The sequence below is a fragment of the Leptodactylus fuscus genome, chromosome 9 (genome assembly GCF_031893055.1).
Source record: "Leptodactylus fuscus isolate aLepFus1 chromosome 9, aLepFus1.hap2, whole genome shotgun sequence".
NCBI lineage: Eukaryota > Metazoa > Chordata > Amphibia > Anura > Leptodactylidae > Leptodactylus > Leptodactylus fuscus.
The window spans coordinates 63,556,379-63,577,131 of NC_134273.1; the positions used below are offsets into that span (position 1 = coordinate 63,556,379).

General features: G+C 43.7%; 1 protein-coding gene across 1 annotated transcript; it reads left to right on the forward strand.

Moving 5' to 3' along the window:
- The first annotated feature begins 3,281 nt into the window (after window positions 1–3,281).
- Window positions 3,282–13,205, forward strand: WNT8A (Wnt family member 8A). The gene is made up of 5 exons (XM_075287855.1): window positions 3,282–3,320; window positions 3,422–3,560; window positions 5,528–5,653; window positions 6,415–6,557; window positions 12,642–13,205. Exons 1-5 carry the CDS (start codon window positions 3,306–3,308, stop codon window positions 13,203–13,205), a joined length of 987 nt encoding a protein of 328 aa, XP_075143956.1. The 5' UTR covers window positions 3,282–3,305.
- Window positions 13,206–20,753: the final 7,548 nt, after the last annotated feature.

The following is a 20,753-nucleotide window of genomic DNA, read 5'->3' on the forward strand; positions in this document are numbered from 1 at the left end:
TATATATATATATCCTTTTATTAGCTCCATCAGCTCCCACTATTTGTACCGTTTAATAAACACCACTCCACTGATTCTGGTGGTGTTGGAATTTTTTCTCTATCCCTCACCATTCCTGAGCAATTGGTGCTGGTAGTTGGAGGCATCCATATGCTATTTAGGCTCTCTACTGTCTGGGGGGTGGTCCTAGGCTGCAGCAGACATGCAGTAAAATTTGTATATTGGATGCTGAAACAGCTCCGACTGCATCGGAATCATTGCAACTGCATTTAAAGAGTTGGAGTTGGTGTAAAGGGTGTAAAGAGTTGGAGATGGTGGAGGTGGCGAAAGGTCCTCTTTAAGCAAATAAAACAAACCTAATTCTTTATTTTTCTAAAAAAAAATATAAGAATGATGCTCAACACAAGTATACTATATGTTTTACACAGATCTGTTTCATCTTGCTGCAGTGTACCATGAATCCAGAGAGCCTTAATAACAGGCCATCCATTGGTCTCAATAAACATATGCTCATTTATGGTCAGCCTTAGGGTTACTACACGCTAGTCATTATATCCACCTCTATTGCATTGTTTTTTGCTGTCATGGGAAAACAAGAGCACAGCCAGGATAGGACATGTTGCAGTCAAGTAAATTTCCTGGTGTTTCATGGCAATCAATGTTTAGTGACTTTTTACACAGCATGGGTAAACACATAGTTTTTAATTACTGGGTGATGTCTTTTGGGAATTTTTGTAGCAGCTCAATAAATCTACAAATTTACATTTTTTAAAATTTTAGGCAGCTTCCAATAAAAATTAAAAAATTTTTTTTTTAAAGGGATTGTCTGTTATATTGTGCTCCACTTCCTCTTCTCAGGCCAGTGACATCACATCCATTGGTCACACGGTCATGTTGTCATTTGGTCCCATTCAAATGAAAGGGGCTGAGCTGCCACTATATCACGTATGGCACTATTTATGCTAAGTAGATAAGAGGCCACAGCAATCAATATCATAGTCCCAGACAACCCCTCTGAGGATACAATAACATGTAGGAATCTGCGGGAGATTCCACCACAAATCTACCTCCAATTGTTTTCAATAGGAGACAGGGATTGCCGCAGGACGTGGAAAAAATCAGCGACCGGTATTCCATTGTGGCTAGACCGCAGCTGAATACGACAGCGGAACATGAAGAGGAAAATTTTCTGATTCCCTACTGGCAGTGAGATTCCTGATATGACTGTTTTAGCCTTTTATTAACACTAGTAAAGATCCCCTATATTCTGCTTTTAAAGAAATGGCCACCAATGAATCAACCTGTACAAGTAAACAATCCCTTAACATTGGCATGTGAGAATGGGGAGGCGACTAATACCCAACTGATAACTGCCGTGACCCCATAAACCTATACAGCCTATAACAACCCCTACCCAACCCCCACCCCCTCCCCAAAGAAAGAACCTTCCCCATATAAAATAACGACAGAAACACTCGGGTTGGATAAATTGGCCACAGCAGCCGTTTTATTATGTAACAACAACAACCCAAACAAGTAAATATGTCCAATATAAATAACACATTATTAATTAATTAACCGGAATAAATTAATTACCAAATAAATAACTACCAAAACACTCCAATTAATTAACAATCCTAACTAACTAGCTAACGCTTAAATACCCGATGAATAAATTGGGGGGAAGTCCTTGGAGTTCCAAAAATATGGCCGCCAATCTGCACATCAACATTTACCCCCAGGCGTGAGCACTGGCTCGGAGGCACCATACCATACAGACTGGCAGTTCACAACTAACAACCACTCCCCGGGACACCGGCCCAGCAGGAGTGCAAAAACCGCCAGACTAATACACCAATTTAAACTAGGGGACTTGACCACAAGTTTTTTCCCCCAACTAGCACTATAAAACATCAACAACTCCAAGGACCCCCCACCCCGCCGCACTGCTGCAACAAAGGAAAACACGACTCACATATCAAGGAAAAAGAAGGGACGGGCGGGCGGGACAAGTTTTCCTCCGCGGCGAGAATGGGGGCATGGAGTAAAATACCCTCCCCTAGCAACTCGCACCGCGTAAGCCCCTCCCCCTGGATACCGGCTTGCCCACCTCCAGCCCTGTCATGGCGGCCTCCGTCGGACGCTGCGCTGCACTCCGGCCTCTCCTTCTCATTTTTTTTACATCATTGGAAACACTTAAAACATCTATACAATGTAATCGTATGTATTATACTGATGTAGCGGAGTTTACCCGAACTTCTGCAATTGGTTCTTCTAGTCACAGAAGGCAACAAAAACAATGAAAAGTCATTGGAAAAAATATTTTTCATTTCATTTCATCATTTAACCAACTGCAGAAGTTCGGGTTAACTCTGCCAAATCTGTATATCCAAAAGATGTCAATTTACTGAAATATGTCATATCCAATAATTATAGCCATGATATATAACATCCCAAAATATACAAAAAAAAATTGACTCCCATTTCAGAGGCAGCCATTACAGAATGGCCGCAAGTCAAGACATCTCTTCTCCTATTGTCCCCCCAAAAAAAGACAGTAATACATTTGCATGGAGTGATGTCAAGCCAAGCCTTACCTCGTTTTCATATTTCCATTGGTTATAGCCGATGACATTCAGAAATTTCCATTGATAAATGTAACGATTACAATGTTATAATAAACTTAGAACATGGCTGTAGAAACATAACTGCTAGCACTGATATGAAGAAAGTAACTTAGGTGACTATTATACTGTTAAGGAATCTTATCTAAGTCATTTAATACAATTATAACCGGCTATTGTAGTTGTACTGCTGTATTATTACAGCTTTAGGTCACTTTCATTGTCTTCTCAAGTGTTATAGTAGGCGTCACCTTTTCACACATTAGCTAGTGAACTTCTCATTTAGGGTGTGCTATTGGCCAACAGTAAAGAGAAGTGTCCTGACAACCCCATAGGTGCCTTAAAAGAATCACAAGTCTTGCAACTGCTCATGTGTTGGCCATACCACCTCTCTGTGAATATCACTTTGGACTATACAATAAGAAGAATTTTATTCATGGAATTCAGAAAATTTTGTATCTTCACGACCACCCTTGTATTTTATCCCGTCTTCACTGCGTCAGCATGGTGAGTTTAACGCAAATTTGTAGATGGAATCCAAAATATTCTACGATACGCTAGAAGATTGTAGATTGTGAGCCTTATATGGGACAGTGTTGACAATATTTGTAAAGTTCTATGGAATAGGTTGGTGCTATGTAATTGTATCTTTCTCTTTTTAGGTCAGTGAACAACTTTCTGATGACGGGACCAAAGGTAATTGATATTTTTTTTTACTTTACTTTTGTAATAATTTAGTATCAGTTCGTAGAGAGGTACATTGCCAATGTCTAACCATGTGATTTTGCTATATGGAGGCCTACCTGACATATTCCACCAGCGTCGCAGTGGGAGCTCAGAGTGGCATAGAGGAGTGTAAGTTTCAGTTTGCATGGGAGCGATGGAATTGTCCCGAGAGTACTCTTCAACTAGCAACCCACAATGGGCTAAGAAGTGGTGAGTAAATTGACAATTTTTATTTTTTTACAATTTTTATTGAATATATCTGGACCATTGGACCAAACAAGCACTCTTCCCTCTTGTGTCAATTCTCTTTCCTCATAGATTGTAAGCTCTTGCGAGCAAGGACCTCACTCCATGTTTAATATGTTAGTTATTGTGTGTCATGCTGTCTGTTCTTGTATGGTTTGATCTGTAAAGTGCCTTGGAGTATATATATATATATATATATATATATATATATATATATATATATATTGTTATTTATAGTTGCAGAATTTAAGTTTTACAAGCTACATAATACTTGTATTACATGGAATGCATATAAAGATATGAGATATATTAACAATTTCTAAAATTTAGCTTTACATCATATTTCTGTATACTGTTCAATAGTTTTCTATATATTATCAAGTATAAGGCTACATGTGTCCATCTAGGGGCCTAGTCATTTTATGTAGTGAGTTCGGGTTGTACAACGGACCAGAATAGGACCTGTCATGGCCCTGTGATAATACACACGGGTTTGTAGGAGGCTATAGAAAATAATAGGTCAAAAAACAAATACCAAAGTATATATGGAGCCTAAGAAGCACATGGATGGAGCCTAAAAAGGTACAATGGGGAAAATGTATCATTAGGCCGGGTTCACACGGAGTATTTTGGCTTGTGATTTGGTACGTAGACGCCACAGGAGCTTTTGCAGGCCGTATACGCTCCCATTGTTTTCAATGGGAGCCGGTACTGTATACGCAGCGCTATTTTGTGGCCGCCGCAAAATCACGGCCGCAAAATAGCGCCGTGTATACGGTACCGGCTCCCATTGAAAACAATGGGAGCATATACTGCCCGCAAAAGCTCCCGCGGAGTCTACGTACCAAATCACGAGCCAAAATACTCCGTGTGAACCCGGCCTTAGGGTGCATTCACACTGAGTAAACGCTAGCTTATTTTGTAGAGTAAAATTACACTTGTAAATTTTGCTATCCCATTGACTTCAATGATATTTTTTTACAAGTGTAAAAATACGCCTGTAAAAAATACGCCTGTAAAAAATACGCCTGTAAAAAATACGCCTGTAAAATGTCATTGAAGTCAATGGGATAGCAAAATTTACAAGTGTAATTTTACTCTACAAAATAAGCTAGCGTTTACTCAGTGTGAATGCACCCTTAGGGATATTTTTAAAGTCAGTTTTGTTGGAGTGTACATTGAAATACTTTACGCCAAATTTATAAAATGTTGTGCGATGTTCAACTAATTAGATTTGTCCCGGTTCACGTCTGCATTCGGCCATTCTGTTCCCCTCTCTGCATGAAAAATGTGGAGAAAAAAGTTCTACAAGCTGCAATTTTCTCTCAGCATTTTCCGTGCAGAAACCACACGGATCCCATTATAGTTTATGGGGTTCATTGATTTCTTGAGGTAACAGCTTTTTATGTGCATGCGCATACCCAAGTGGACCCCCGAACGGAAACCCATCCACAGATGTGAACCGGGCTTAAGTCTTACACATCTGTCCTGAAATGTTGCTCCAATTTTTATACCACCCATGTTTTTTCGGCATCAGTTTTCATTACTTTTTTTGCTGCATTTTTCTTGGCGGTTTTGCTTTCCCTATTAAATCTTGAGGGAAAACATGAGCAGTTTCGTAGGTAAAATTGACATTTTATAAAATGCAGCCTTTTTTCCCCCACAATATGTGGATGGGATTAGCCAGAATCTCCTTCACTTTGCTGGGATTGTAAAACGCAGCATTTTTTTTACAAAGGTATTTTCGCAATATGTTGCTTTAGCCTAAAAGTTGAGTGAGTGGTGCAGAAATCAAAAACTTCAGAAACTAAATTTGTGTTTTGCGCCTTTTTTATGCCAGAATTCTGTAGTTCGGGGTTTGATAAGTCCCCCCATATTAAGTTTAAAAATGTAGAAACCAAATGCAATGTTTTAATGTCTTTCTCCTCCAGCGACACGAGAAACATCATTTGTACATGCTATCAGTTCGGCTGGAGTAATGTACACATTGACCAGGAACTGCAGCATGGGAGACTTTGACAATTGTGGATGTGATGATTCTAGAAATGGACGTATTGGTGAGTATTATTGTCTTAAACCATTATGACCGTAGCCTTAGTCGTACACATCCTTTTTTTCTGTATGTGTTTATATACTTTACTCTAAGGATACTTACCCTTAGCTCACATCTGCATTTGGTAATCCGTTCGGGGAGTCCACATGTGGACCTGAACGGACTACCGAATGCACTGGCAAGTGGTGTACAGTGAAAGCACACGGACCCCATAGATTATAATGGGGTCTGTGTGCTTTCTGCCCACTGCCCGCATGAATCATGCGGACATGAAAGTAGATCACGATCTACTTTTTTGTCCACATGTTCCGTGCGGACACCGTGCAGAGTGCACACGGACCCCATTATAGTCTATGGGGTCCGTGTGCTTTCACGTGGCTTGCCAATGCGTTTGGTATTCCATTCGGGGGGGGGGGGGGGGTCCCCATGCGGATGTGAACGAGGCCTTAGATATTTGGCACTTGTGTCTAGACAGATAACTAAAATGAATTAATACGCTGCTATGTATTTTATTCCTGTCACAGTATTCACCTCCTAGGCCTCCCAGCCATTGTCCAGCAGTGTCATTCAATAACCACCAATTGTAATGCTCAGCAGGGGGAGGCATGGAGGGGTCATTAGGATACATATGCAAACTAACATCTCATTCAATGGCTCCAAATAAAACTTGCACAAGTATTGCTGAACTGTCATTTTAGTTTAATTTTTTTTTTTTTTTTTTTTTTTTTTAGTTTAGTAACATTTTTATTTCTATTCCTTTTATAGGTGGAAGAGGCTGGGTATGGGGTGGATGCAGCGATAATGTTGAATTTGGAGAGAGGATATCAAAACTTTTTGTTGATGGCTTAGAGACAGGACAAGATGCTCGAGCCTTAATGAACCTTCATAACAATGAAGCCGGAAGACTAGTAAGTTCATGAACATTTGTTTGCTACATTTCTGTAATTTAACTACATTAAAATAGAATAACAACAGAGACATGATGTCTACTAAGAGGCATTGCAGGCAGGGGTGAACCTAGCCTTTTTGCCGCCTGAGGCGGACAACAGAGTGACAGACAAGTGTGGTCTCCACATTCAGTAGTGTTCACACCTTGTCATAATGTGTCTTCAGCTTTGGGTTAGGACAATAAGTTTCTTTAAATGAGTATCACTCTGTAAAGATAAGTGTTTCTTCTTCATGTGAGGTCTGGTTCACATCTGCATTCGGTATTCCGTTCGGGGAGTCCGCTTGGAGACCCCCTGAATGGATTACCAAACACATTGATGGTGAGCACTGAAAGCACACGGACCCCATAAACAATAATGGGGTTCGTGTGTTTTCTGCACGCTGTCCGCACGAGTCATGCAGAGAGAAAAGTACTTCAAGAACTACTTTCCTCTCCACATGACCTGTGCGGACACAGGTGGAAAACACACGGACCCCTTTATAGTTTATGGGGTCCGTGTGCTTTCAGTGCTCACCACTTGTCAATATGTTCGGTATTCTGTTTGGCGGTCCCCAAGCAGACTCCCCGAACGGAATACTGAATGCAGATGTGAACCGGGCCTTAGGGCTACTAGTGTTTTTTGTCTCTTCCTATTATCATTATTTACAAGCCAAAAATTCACATAGTCCCAAACAAGATTATCACACAGATCCTATGAGGTCCTACTTTTTTTTAATTGGAATTCATTCCTATGAATAATGTAAAAAGATAGCCGGTTCTACAATGTGTATATAGCTAGTCATCTAATAATGAAATAAGTATACTTCATTGTGAAACGATAATATTTCTACAACATTTCACAATAAGCTTCAATTTTATATCCTGTTTTGAAATATTGAATTTCCTAATTCCTGATTTAGCAGTAAAACCAAAATATATATTTTTTATAAATATGCAGCATTTCAATATTTAGCGTAAGCTCCCATGTGGAGTCCTGCAGCAAAAAAGCACTGCAGGAAAAACCGTGGCGGTAATGCATCGCAGTTCTCCCCGCAGTGCTTTGGACAGAAAGTTTGCAGAGATTTCATCTGCAGACTTTCTGCTTCCATTGTACCTATAGAAAAATCAGTGGCCTCTCTGTAGGTATAATTGGCATGCTGTGATTTCCAAAACCGTAACACTTTTGGAAACCGGCACGTGTCCGCAGCACGTATTTTACCGCAAAGTGGGGATGGAATTTGATAGATTCCCATCCACTTTGTTGTGACTGTAAGATGCCGCAATTACGCCACGTTGGTCCCCGGCCTAAAGTGGTTCTCCAGTGAGTCTGTGAACACTTCTTTCGAGTTTCTTAGATGATGGACCTGAAGAGTTCAGGTGCGGTTTTGAGCTCATGACACGTGATTGAAACCAGAACCCAGCCACTGGATTGCTCTGCTTCCTCCCTTTTCTCATCTTCACAGGCGGTTTCTTGTGTCTTTCTCTTTGGGTGTTAAAAATTGACATAAATGTTTTGCTTTTTCATTTTTTACGGATAAGTTGCATCAGTTTTTGACTCAAGCCACTCATCCATTTTATAGGGAGTCTGTCATCAGAAAATCAGTATCAAACTAATGACAGTACCTTGTACAGCTGCTTTAGGGATGTCTCTTTTCCTGCCAGATGTTTCTTCACTCTCTGCTGTAGATAACCACCTGACTGCATACAAAGTCTAACAAAGTAGAAGATGTCACTCATGAAATGGGAGGTGGAGCTGGGTGGCAGTTAGGGGCGTTATCTAGAGAAGAGGGTTAAACCCCAGCAGAAGTCACAGCCCTAAAACCCTTTTCAGCTAATTTGCATATGAATAAAACACTGATGTTTATGGAGCTGCAATGTAGAAAAAGAAAGGCATCTTTGGAAAGTGTATAAGCCGCTCTACATGGTAATGTACAATTTTCCTGTTGACAGACTCCCTTTAACAATATACATTAAAAACATCAGTTAAAGACGACCTTTCATGGTCCGGGACACAGGCAGTTCTATATACTGCTGGAAAGCCGACAGTGCGCTGAATTCAGCGCACTATCAGCTTTCCCGATCTGTGCCCCGGGTAAAGAGCTAGCGGTGCCGATACTGTACCTCTTCACAGTAAGAAGGGCGTTTCTGACAGTCTGTCAGGAACGTCCTTCTGCACAGCAGCGCCTATCGCGCTGTACAGTGTGAGCGGGGAGGAACGCCCCCTCCCTCTGCTCACAGTGCTCGTCCATAGACGAGTATTATCAGGAAATGAGGGGGCGATCCTCCCCGCTCACACAGTACAGCGCGATAGGCGCTGATATGAAGAAGGACGTAGACAGTGGAGTAACTAGGAATGGCGGGGCCCCATGGCGAACTTTTGACACGGGGCCCCCCCTCCCCAAACCGATGCCGAAGACCTCGACCGACCCCCTCCTCCGCACTCTATTATGTCCCTTAGTAAGCCCTGCATACAGTATTATGTCCATTAGTGGGCCCTGCACACAGTATTATGTCCCTTAGTGGCCCCTGCACACAGTATTATGTCCCTTAGTGGCCCCTGCACACAGTATTATGTCCGTTAGTGGCCCTTCACACAGTATTATCCCCAATAGTGTCCCCTGCACACAGTATTATCCCCTATAGTGGCCCCTGCACACAGTATTAACCCCAATAGTGTCCCCTGCACACACAGTATTATCCCCCATAGTGTCCCCTGCACACACAGTATTAACCCCAATAGTGTCCCCTGCACACAGTATTAACCCCAATAGTGTCCCCTGCACACACAGTATTAACCCCTATAGTGTCCCCTGCACACACAGTATTAACCCCTATAGTGTCCCCATATGTCCCACTGTGGACACCTATAAACATTTATTATACTCTGGGGTCTGAAAAGACCCCAGAGTATAATAATCGGAGACCCGGGGGATTAAAACCATTAAAAGAACAAAACCAGTTGCTTACCTGTTCCTGTCGGCTGCCGCTCTTGTCCTGCTTTAATGACGTCGGACGTCACATGACCCGGGAAGCAGGCCTGGGTCATGTGACGTCAGAGACGTCAGACACGAATGACGGAGGCCTGGCAGGATCATGGAGAGGTAAGTAACAGTGTTTGTTATGTTACCTTACCTCTCCGGTCCGCCGATCATTATACTCGGGGGTCCGCAAAGACCCCTGAGTATAATGATAGTGTTTGTGGTGCCCGCAGTGTCACTTGCCGATCCCGGCCCAGCCAGGGCCCGTAACGGCCTATTGAAAGAAAAAAAAAAACGCAGCGGTAGCGGCTGTCACCGGGCTCCCTAATGGCCCGGGCCCTGTGGCAGCCGCCTCCGCTGCCTCTACGGTAGTTACGCCACTGGACGTAGAAGACTGACTGTCAGGAACGTCCTTCTGACTGTAAAGAACTACGGTACCGTAACCGATGCTCTTTACCCAGGGCACAGATCGGGAAAGCCGACAGTGGGCTGAATTCAGTGCACTGTCGGCTTTCCAGCAGTATATAGAACCGTATATGTGCCCCGGACCATGAAAGGTCATGTTTAAAAATGGATCCATTGATTTGTATCAGGCTCTTGTGTCTGTGAAAATGGACAAAGATAGAATATATCGGGGTTTTTTTTGAGGCCTGAGAAAAACTGTCAAAAAACTGGACATGTGAATGGGTGTTCAATGTGTTCTCAAAACAGCCACATGATAGTCGTTACAAATACAACCGTCAAACAGCTGTTTTTTCATTGTTGTGTGAATAAGACCTTGTGTGAATAGTCTGCTAATCCCTACATGGGAGATGAGGTAGGAAGCAGAGCAACATAATGACATCATGTGACTGTTAAGGTCCAATCTCAAGCCCCAGCAGTGACGTCTGGGGCACATAACCTCAGTTGCCAGCGATAAGAGAACCATGGAGGATGGGAAAGACAGCCAGGTGGACTGAAGACGCCCCAGAGAGGTGAGGTAAGGTATGTGTTTGTTATTTTTAATCACTTCTCCTGGGCCTCTGATTATTATACTGTGGGGTCTGCGGACCCCAGAAAATAACAATAACAAAGACTCTAGGGGGGAAGGGGGCTCTTTGGAGCATATAATACTGTGTGGTGGCCACTGTGGAGTATATAGTACATAGTTACATAGTTGATGAGGTTGGATAAAGACAATCAACCCTACAATCCCTACAGTGTTGATCCAGGGGAAGCCAAAAAACCCTATGAGGCTCATGCCAATTGCCCTATTTCAGGGGAAAAAATTCCTTCCCAGCTCCAAATCTGGCAGTCAGTATAAAAACCCTGGATCAACGTGTCCTTAAAATCTAGAGTCCATAACCTGTTACTGTTTGGGGGCCACTGTAGAGCATATAATATTGTGTGGGGACCACTCTGGAGCATGTAATACTGTGTGGGGGCCACTCTGGAGCATGTAATACTGTGTGGGGGCCACTCTGGAGCATGTAATACTGTGTGGGGGTCTGGGGGCCACTCAGAAACATATTATATTGTCCCAGTATTGTTTACATGCCGGGCGCTGTGCTGCTCACCATATTATTGATAAATGCAGTTGTGGATACTACAACTGTATCCTTTCAAGTATCTGACATATCGCTGCAGCACCCATAACCGTCGCTATTGAGAATTTGCTCTAGGGAGTGGGTAGGGGGCCCCGGAGAGAAGTTTGCACTGGGGCCCACAACACCTTAGTTATGCCACTGTTCCCATAGTAAGGATAGGTCATCAATATTAAAATCATGGATAATGCCTTTCATGAGACAGTTACTGAGAGAACGGTTTATTATTCTGAAACTGGAACAGTTCTTTTATGCCTGGTCAATGCAAATCTTTGTCAAGCTGGTTTTAACAGATAAAGAGAATTAAAATATACATCTTTCCAGTAGTACATTATGATATCAAAATTAAAAATTTAAGTTGCCTTTTTTTATTATACTTGGAAGAAGACAATGACCAAGGGACTTAAGGTGCAGGAGGGGGTGTGGAGTAGGCGAGTTTAGTGGCTGCTGTACAGGCTCTAATCACAAGAGTTGTTTTATAGGACGCCAATTTTCCTATCAGTATATTTTTGGCACGTGGGAGGAAACCAACACAAACATGTGGGGTACATATAAACTCGATTCTGATGTAGCCCTTGGTCAGTTTGGACCCCAGCGCTGCAAGGCAACAGTGGTATCCACTGTGCTTTTAATACATCAGTGGGCCTCATTCAAAAATTTCCTAAGTGGCCCCCCACCACATATTTTAATGTCTCCTCAAGTGGCCAGCACACTATAGTGTCCCCAAAAGTGACCCACACATAATACACTTGGCCCCCTTAGTCACCATTTAATCAGTATATTACATTCAAGTTAAATAAATTATACTCATTTAACCCCATTCCCATAGAGTTGCCTGCAAGCTTTGGCTGTAGTGATGTCTCCGGGTTGGCGCTTGTGATGCCTCCTTGCTGCAGACATCATGAGCACGTGTTCCACCATTGTATTCAGCTTTATCTGCATCCTAAGAATGGAGATAGAGATAAAATTGCAATCTGAGGCTCAGGACAGAAACCAAAATGCAGGACTGCCCTGATCAATTTGTACCCGAATACCATAGGTGCACCATTTGCCATATGGTTAAAGCCATTTGTCTTGTATTGCATTCTTTTGAAAGGGGCTGACCTGCAATATCAAATGCAGCCTGTAGACAAGAAAGTAGCCATGGTTTATTTTTATACCATCCCTTTAATATGGCAATATGATCTTATCAAACAGTATCAAAGATTTAATGTTGACTTTGGTGGGAGTTGAGCTGCAGTACTGGAGTCCAGCCATTATCCAGGCACCAGAGCCATCTGATATCAGCTCCATGGTGCATATAGTGCAGGCGTCGGAAGAGGCCCCAAGCAGATGATCCATGTGTGGGGCTGGCTGTCAGGATAGGACAGGCCATAAAAAACCAAAGTCCTGACCGACCCCTTTAAGTCAGCCACTTGACTGCATTAACTCACATCATTTCTAAGCTTTTTTTACAATTTAATGTAGTTCTAACTAGACATATTATATTTCTGTATATAACAGGGAGTGAAAGCAACCATGAAGAGAACATGCAAGTGCCATGGAGTATCAGGAAGCTGCAGCGTACAGACATGCTGGTTACAACTAGCAGAGTTTCGGGATATTGGCAACCATTTGAAGGTCAAACATGACCAGGCTTTAAAACTGGAGATGGACAAGAGAAGGATTAGATCGGGTAATAGTGCAGATAATAGAGGAGCCATAGCAGATGCTTTTGGATCTGTTGCCAAAACTGAGCTCATCTTTTTGGAGGACTCCCCTGATTATTGCTTGAAGAATGCCAGCCTGGGTCTCCAAGGTACAGAAGGACGGGAATGCCTCCAAAGTGGAAAGAATTTGACCCAATGGGAAAGGAGAAGTTGCAGGAGGCTGTGTACAGAATGTGGTCTTAAAGTAGAAGAGAAGAAGATTGAGATTATTAGCAGCTGTAACTGCAAGTTCCATTGGTGTTGCACAGTGAAGTGTGAACAGTGCAAACAAGTAGTTATCAAGCATTATTGCTCCAAGCGAGAGAGAAATTCTGACAACATGTTCATAAAGAGGAAAAGCAGAGGAAACCAGAGATAACTTCAGTAGTGTACATTACATGGACACTAAGAGGGTAAGTTCACATGTAGTTTTTTGGTCAGGATTTTAAGGCCGTATCCGCCTTAAAATCCTGACCTAAAAGACGGCTCGCATTGAAATCAGTGGGAGCCGCTCAGGAGTTTTTTCCAGAAGTCGTTTCTTCCAGCTCCTGGAAAAAAGAAGCAAGATGCTCATTCTTCAGGCCGAGTCGCCTCACAATTCGGCCTGCAGACACTCCCTCCTCTGAACTAGGCTCATTCATTGGGCCTAATCCAGTGTGGAGTGCACAGCTGGATGCCAGTGCAATGCACCGGCTTTCAGTCACGGCTACCCAGCTTTTGGACCGGAGCCTGAGGCGGCCTCCACCTCAGGTTCCGGTCCAAAAATCTCTGTGTGAACTTACTCTAATTAAATTATATATATATATATATATATATATATACATATATTTGTCTCGGGTCTTCTTTTTTGAACTATTCTTGTTTTATATTTCTAATTTATCTTGGTCATGAAACGAAAAACTGTATATTATTGATAGTATATTGTTCCTGTATATTATTATTATTATATAGTAGTAGGTGCTTTATATGTCTGTTGTATATATTGTTTTTGAATAAAACATATGCACTTTCAATGTTTTACAAAATATGAAATGATATGTCCTTTATTTTACAAGGTAAGGGCCCCTTCACACGGCGTATACGCTCACTGCTTTGGAGCGTGTAAACGTTCCGTAGCAGCGGCGTCTAAAGCACTTCCCATTGTTTTCTATGGGAGCCGGCAGACGCGCGCTCCCCATAGAAATGAATGGAAAAAGCAGCCCATTAATTTCTATGGCGAGCGCACGTATGCCGGCTCCCATAGAAAACAATGCGATCTGCTTTTAGACGCCGCTGCTACGGAACGTTTACACGCTCCAAAGCAGTGAGCATATACGCCGTGTGAAGGGCCCTAAAATCTCCACAAAGGCCTTCTAGACTGGCATATAAAGCAAATAGTAGGGCAGAAAAACGAATAAACCTGCACCAAAATTCAGGCCTAATCTGTGCTAAAAATGATGCACATGGTTTAAACTTCTTTTTATATGTGTGTTAGACATTAGACACTGTAAAATACTTTCTGTGCCTTATTCGATGGGTCGGGCTTGCTGAATATGGTGCTCAATATGCAAAGCTAGATCTAGAAAATGCACCAAGGTTTTGGAATATGTGCCAAAACTTCAGAAATTGTGCAACATTTCGCTCCAAAATTGGAAACTAACAAGTGCTGTTAGACTACAAAGTGTAAAATTATGCCAGATTTTCAACACCACACACTCTTTTGCCTAATGTTGCATTGTCCAAAACGTAGAACTTAGGCAGTATTAGTTTATTAGCACTGGATGTCTCTGCAATTTATTTATAGAGTATATGAAATAAAAGAACCTTATTCAAGTTGTATTCTCCTCCTTGTAATACTTTTACATTGACAGTGCACCCTGGGCAAGGAAAGGTTATCATAGGACTCCACAACTCTGCAGGGACAACTTGAACAATTACAGAAGACTCCATAAACTTTGTCCCTTTGATATGCTAAATGTCATTTGCCATTATCCTAACGCTCAGCTTCTACCCTTTGAACCTGTGTATATACTGTATGCTTGTAAAAAAGACTGTGAATGTTTGGTGGTCTCATCCCCTGCTGTTACTTATCCTAAATCTGGTGTCAAGTGTGGAGAGACGCTTCCTCTAGCAATAAGGTCTAGGAAATGGACGTTCCAATAAATTCATGAAATATATCCTGCTATTAACGTAAAGAAAGACATTCAACGTATAAGGGTTACAGGCAGAAAATATACAGACATTCTCAAATATTGCAAACGTTGTACTTATAGGAACACCAAGGATACGTGTCTGTCCATGCAAACGGTGTCTAGTTAGCTGGTATGTGATAATTTGACGAATACAAGGGAGGCCAGAACTGTTAACACCAGTGAAAACATTTCAATTCTCTTGTACTGAGCAGAAACAAAAGGTACAAGACAACACATTGCTATCTGAAGCTTGTTATCTGGAGACGTCCCTATCTCCACATTAGCGGAGAAGAATAAAGTTGGAGAATTCTCTATGTAGAGCAGATGTAGATTATATTCATACTACTAATGGTATTACATAGTCTGACATCTTCTCTTAAATACTTTAACACAATGCAATTACTAACATAGTTCTATATCAGTCATTGGTTTACAGTCTTGCTCAAACCTATTAGGCGGTTTACAAATATTATACTGCATTTGGTAGGTTTTTTTACTCGGTCTAAAGGGTCACATTCATGATGCTTTAGTATTCTGCCATTGGGAGCGGAAAAATGCTTCTTCAATACTTCTTGTCCCACACTCCAAAGACATACTGATAGGAGAAAAAAAACTGATGATGGAAACTGAAGACCATCCATCTACATGGAGTCAATGTTAGAAAGGTCTTTTGACCACTTCCACCGATTCAAGTTCTTAGTATCTGTTAATAGGCTATGTTCAGAGGCATAGCTAGTGGGGGCTTCAGCCCTGGGCCCACTGACTTTGTAGGGGCCACCACAACTGCACACAAAAACCTCAACTGTATCAACAGGATACCAATGCAGTTGAAATACATGGTAGATCTGGAAGCTATTAGCCATTCTCTAACCTGTACATACCGAGCAGTGATGGGGTGAGCAGTGCCTCCTCCTGTAGCCATCTTCTATTTTCTTGCCAGTAGTACCATAGAATAGGGGGACAAGGTTCCAGGAGGAAAGTAGAAGATGCGCACAGGCTGTGTGCAAAAGGAGATGCCGCCCGAAACCTTGACTCCTATTCTATGTTTCCAATAGGAAGAAAATAGAAGGTTGTGTGCAAGAGGAGGTCCCGCCCACTCCACCTGTTCTGTAAGTACATTAAAACTATACAGAGCAACCAGTATATGGAATGATATGTGGGGGAGGGGGGTTATAACCTGTGGGAAGTGCAATGAGCTCACAATTATAGTGCCCCTCACAGGTAACAGCATTACTTATGTGGGGGAGGGGGGCTATTACCTTTGGCGGGCACAATTAGGCCACTATTACTGTAATAGTGCCCCCCCCCATAAGTAACAGCATTACTTTTGTGGGGGAGAGAACTATTACCTGTTGGGGGGTGTGCTATTATAGGACTATTACAGTAATAGTGTCCCCCACAGGTAATAGCACTTATGTGGGGAGGCTATTATCCATGGAGCGGGGCACTATTACATGTGGAGAGGCCCTGCAACCCAAACCCTACCCCAGCCAGCACCACCCTCCAAAAATATTACAGGATCCCTAGTGACAATTAAAGACATCCACGTCCTGGTGCAGGCGGGTTTAATGACATCGCTACATAGCGCCGCCTGAGCTGGGATATAGACGTCCTGTGATGACAGCATCTTGTAGGCTGCAGGATGCAGCAAGGAGAGTCAGTGGTGGCAAGTCCAAGCAAGGGAATCTTAGGCAGGTGAGTATTATCATATCTCCCAACTGTCCTGGATTCGGGGTCATGTCCCGCGGTCCCAGTTGGCATGTCCCAGATTCAAGTCATCTGCATCCGGAGAGCACACAGATGAGTTGAATACAGTGGTGGGGTAGGAGATGACAGACCCTATCTCACCACTGTTCCCCTGTGCTTGGTTGTGACCAGAACGAAGTAGCTCCTGGTAGGTGAGATATCACAGGGTCTCTTCCATCACAGATCTGTGCTCTATAGAGGAAACAGGAGTGGAGGACATGCAGATGGAAAACAGAAAGCAATGAGGAGTAGATGTTGGAAGAGGAGTGATAGGATTGTTTTACATGGGACTGCATGTTGGAGGAGGCTGAGGGGAGGGAGTGATGTATTTACTTGGGACTGTATCCTGGAGGGTCTGGGAGATTGGATTGATGTTTAGGATGGGATAGGAGTCCCTGGGATGTCGTTGGCATCGAGGGATACAGGGTCCTTTGGGTTCTACTGGCATCTAAGGGGGGGGGGTTCAGGGATTCTTGGGGTGCTGCTGGCATGTAAGGGAGGGGGAAGGGATCCTTGGGGTGCTGCTGGCATCTAAGTGGGGGCATGGGTCTATGGGGTGCCTCCGGCATCTAAGGGGGGCAGGCGTCTTTAGAGTGCTGCTGGCATCTAATGGTGGAGGGGCAGGGGTCCATGGGGTGCTGCTGGCATCTAAGGGGGGCAAGGGTCCATGGGGTGCTGCTGGCATCTAAGGGGTCAGGGGACCATGGGCTGCTGCTGGCATCTGGGGGGGGGGCAGAGATCTTTGGCATGCTTCTGGCATGTAAAGAGGGGTAGGGATTAGGGCCACACGGTGGCTCAGTGGTTAGCACTGCAGCCTTGCAGCACTGGGGTCCTGGTGTTCAAATCCCGCCAAGGGCAAAAAAACATCTGCAAGGAGTTTGTATGTTCTCTCTGTGTTTGCATGGATTTCCATCCCATATTCCAAAAAGACATACTGATAGGGGGAAAAAATGTACATTGTGAGCCCTATGTGGGGCTCACAATCTACAAAAAAATAAGAAAAGAGGGGTAGGAATCCTTGAGGTGCTGCCAATCAGCGGCCTCAGCAGTCACAGAAAAAGGACCTGATATGTCACCAGTGACATATGCGAGTGACATCCTGGATCCAATTCTGTGACTGCTCAGGCAATATGCAGCAAGGACTTGTACTAGATCAAGCCCCAGAGAGATGCTGGACCTGACAACAATAGGGGGACACCGACGCATCGGATACTGAAGATTATGAGGTTTTTTTGGGGAAGGGGGGTTTTATGTTTCCCCTTCCCTCCTGCCCAAGTTCTACATTTCCTGGACAACCCCTTTAAGGGAATATATGAGAATGAATTAGAGGGCATTATTAGCTGAGGTATTATTGATTTAAGCAGGCATATAGAAGTATTTTTTGGGGGGACAAGGGCGCATTATTGATTTAAGAGGGCATACAGGAATATTATTATGAGGGACACAGAGGGCATTATTGATTTAAGGAGGCATATAGGAGTATTATTAATTGGGGGGCACTATTAATTTCAATGGTTGTGCTATGATGAATTTTATAGCAGGCAGCAGGAGAGTGTTATAATGTGCATTCCCCCCCCCCCCCCCCCCTTTAACTGCACTGGGCTGTTTGTCTCTGTTGCTTGTATACAGAGCGGCTGCAGAAAGCTGTCACAATGGCGGAACCGCAGCATTCTAACGCTATATACTGCTGTACTGTAGAGAGTGGTGATTGGCTGCTGTAGTCTTAGTGCTGCAGCCGCTCCTTATGCAAATAGTGCAGTGAAGGTGATGGACAGGGCAGGGACAGAGGAGAGAATGCAGGTAAGTGTCAGTGCATTTTTAGTTACAACCCTGTCCTGCTGCCTGCATTAATATTTCTAATCCCGAACAATCCCTTTAAGCCGGCACACAGGAGGAATAACGTAACCTGTAAATCACAATATTTCCCTGTACTGTATTTACTTAAACTGTATTCAGAGCCTTGTGTACAGCCACTATATCACTATACGGTCACCATATAGTGATGATATCAGTATACACATGTAGAAGGCCCACTTGGATATATTTGCATTCCTCCTCTGCTGAACCCCTAGCTATGCCTCTGGCTATATTCCAATGATTCCAGAGCCGTTGGATTTTTTTTCTCTACCCCCACCGTTCCTGAGCAACAAGTACAGTTAGTGTAGGTGCTTGATGTGCTATTTAGGATCTGTAATGTCAGATGGGTAGTGTCAGGTAGAGGGCATTATTCGGAGATCCAATCTGAGGCAGCCAGTGTCAGAGCTCAGAATCATACCCCTTGTCTGCTCCTGCCTGACACCGCCCTCCTGACAGTACAGAAACTAAATAGTATACCCGTCACCAAAACTAACAGCATTGATTGCTCAGGAACAGTGGGAGCTAGAGGAAAAAATCCATGTGTTCCAGAATCAATAGAGCCATGCCTATTAATAGATGTAAAGAGTTGGACTTCTTGGAGGAGATGAAAGATCCTCTTTAAATAAAAACAAATCAACATCTTTAGGACAGAAAAAAATGGACAGGTACATTCACTCCTTGTAAATGGATATTTTTAGCATCAAATTTTTGCACCTGTAAAATTTGTTAAACTGATTATCAAAATGTGATGTGAATGGTCCCTTAGATAGGTCATCAATATCAGATTGGTGGGGATTCAACACCTAGGACCCCTACCAGACAGCAGCCGTTATATGGAAAACAGGGCCAGAAGCAGATAGTTCAGCTGCCTGGATAGTGACTACAGCCTACAGCCCTGGAGGCCTGACCAACCCCAGGCCTCACCCTGAACGACCGGGAGGTGAAGTTCCTGCTATACGCCGACGACCTCCTACTCCTGGCCCCCGCCGAGAAAGACCTCCAAGAAAGCCTGTCAGTGCTGGAAAAATTCAGCACCACATGGGCCCTACCCATCAACCAGAAGAAGACCAAAGTCATGGTATTTCAGAAGAAGGGCCACAATAAAGCCTCCACCACCCCACAATTCACACTGAACGGCTCCACACTGGAGAAAACCAACAGCTACACCTACCTGGGGCTGGAGCTCAGCCAATCAGGAAGCTTCAAAGCAGCAATAGAAACCCTGAAAGCAAAAGCCTGCAGAACCTTCTACGCCATCAGAAGACAACTGTACCACCTCAAACCACCGGTGAGGGTCTGGCTGAAGATATTTGACACAGTCATCGCTCCGATCCTTCTCTATGGCAGCGAGGTTTGGGGCCCAGCCACCTACCCAGACCAGTCAAAGTGGGATTCCAGTCCAACAGAGAACTTCCACCTGGAGTTCTGCAAATACCTGCTCCATGTCCATCGCAACACCACCAACATGGCCTGCAGGGCAGAGCTAGGCAGACTCCCCCTATGGATCACCATACAGAAGAGGGCGCTAACTTTCCAGGCACACATCCAGGGGAGCAAGCCCGACTCCTACCACCACCAAGCATGGCTAAGCCACCTGAGCAAACCAGACACTCACCAACCAAACAACAGCCAACCACCAAACCAAAAACACCAACAGATGATAACCAAGGCCGAAATAAAGGCGACCACAGAGGCAAACAGAGAGCGGTACATTGAAGAATGGAGAAACGAAATAAATAACTCCAAGAAACTCACCGTGTACCAATCCCTACAAAGGGACTACACCATGGCCACCTACCTGGAGAGAATACACCACCCCAAGCACAGACAGACCCTGAGCCGGTACAGACTGACGCCCACAACCTGGAGATGGAGACGGGGCGATACAGGCAGACGTACAAGCCACGGGAGAACAGACTGTGCCAGCACTGTGACCAGGGGGCCCTAGAAGACGAGACCCACTTCCTGCTACACTGCACCAAATACTCAGCTGTGAGGGCCGTCTACTACCAAAGACTCTCTGCCCACATCCCAGACTTCATATCTGCAGACGAGAAGAGGAAACTCTACGTCCTACTGGGAGAAGAAGAGGCCACTGTGGAGATCGCTGCCCAATACGTGTCCAGCTGTCACCAAACCAGAGGAAGATGAGA

What these genes read in the sequence shown, in the direction of transcription:
- WNT8A (XM_075287855.1), top strand. An exon ending in TTCTAGAAATGGACGTATTG is followed by an intron (nt 5,654 to 6,414) that starts GTGAGTATTATT and finishes TTCCTTTTATAG; the next exon opens with GTGGAAGAGGCTGGGTATGG. An exon ending in ACAATGAAGCCGGAAGACTA is followed by an intron (nt 6,558 to 12,641) that starts GTAAGTTCATGA and finishes TGTATATAACAG; the next exon opens with GGAGTGAAAGCAACCATGAA.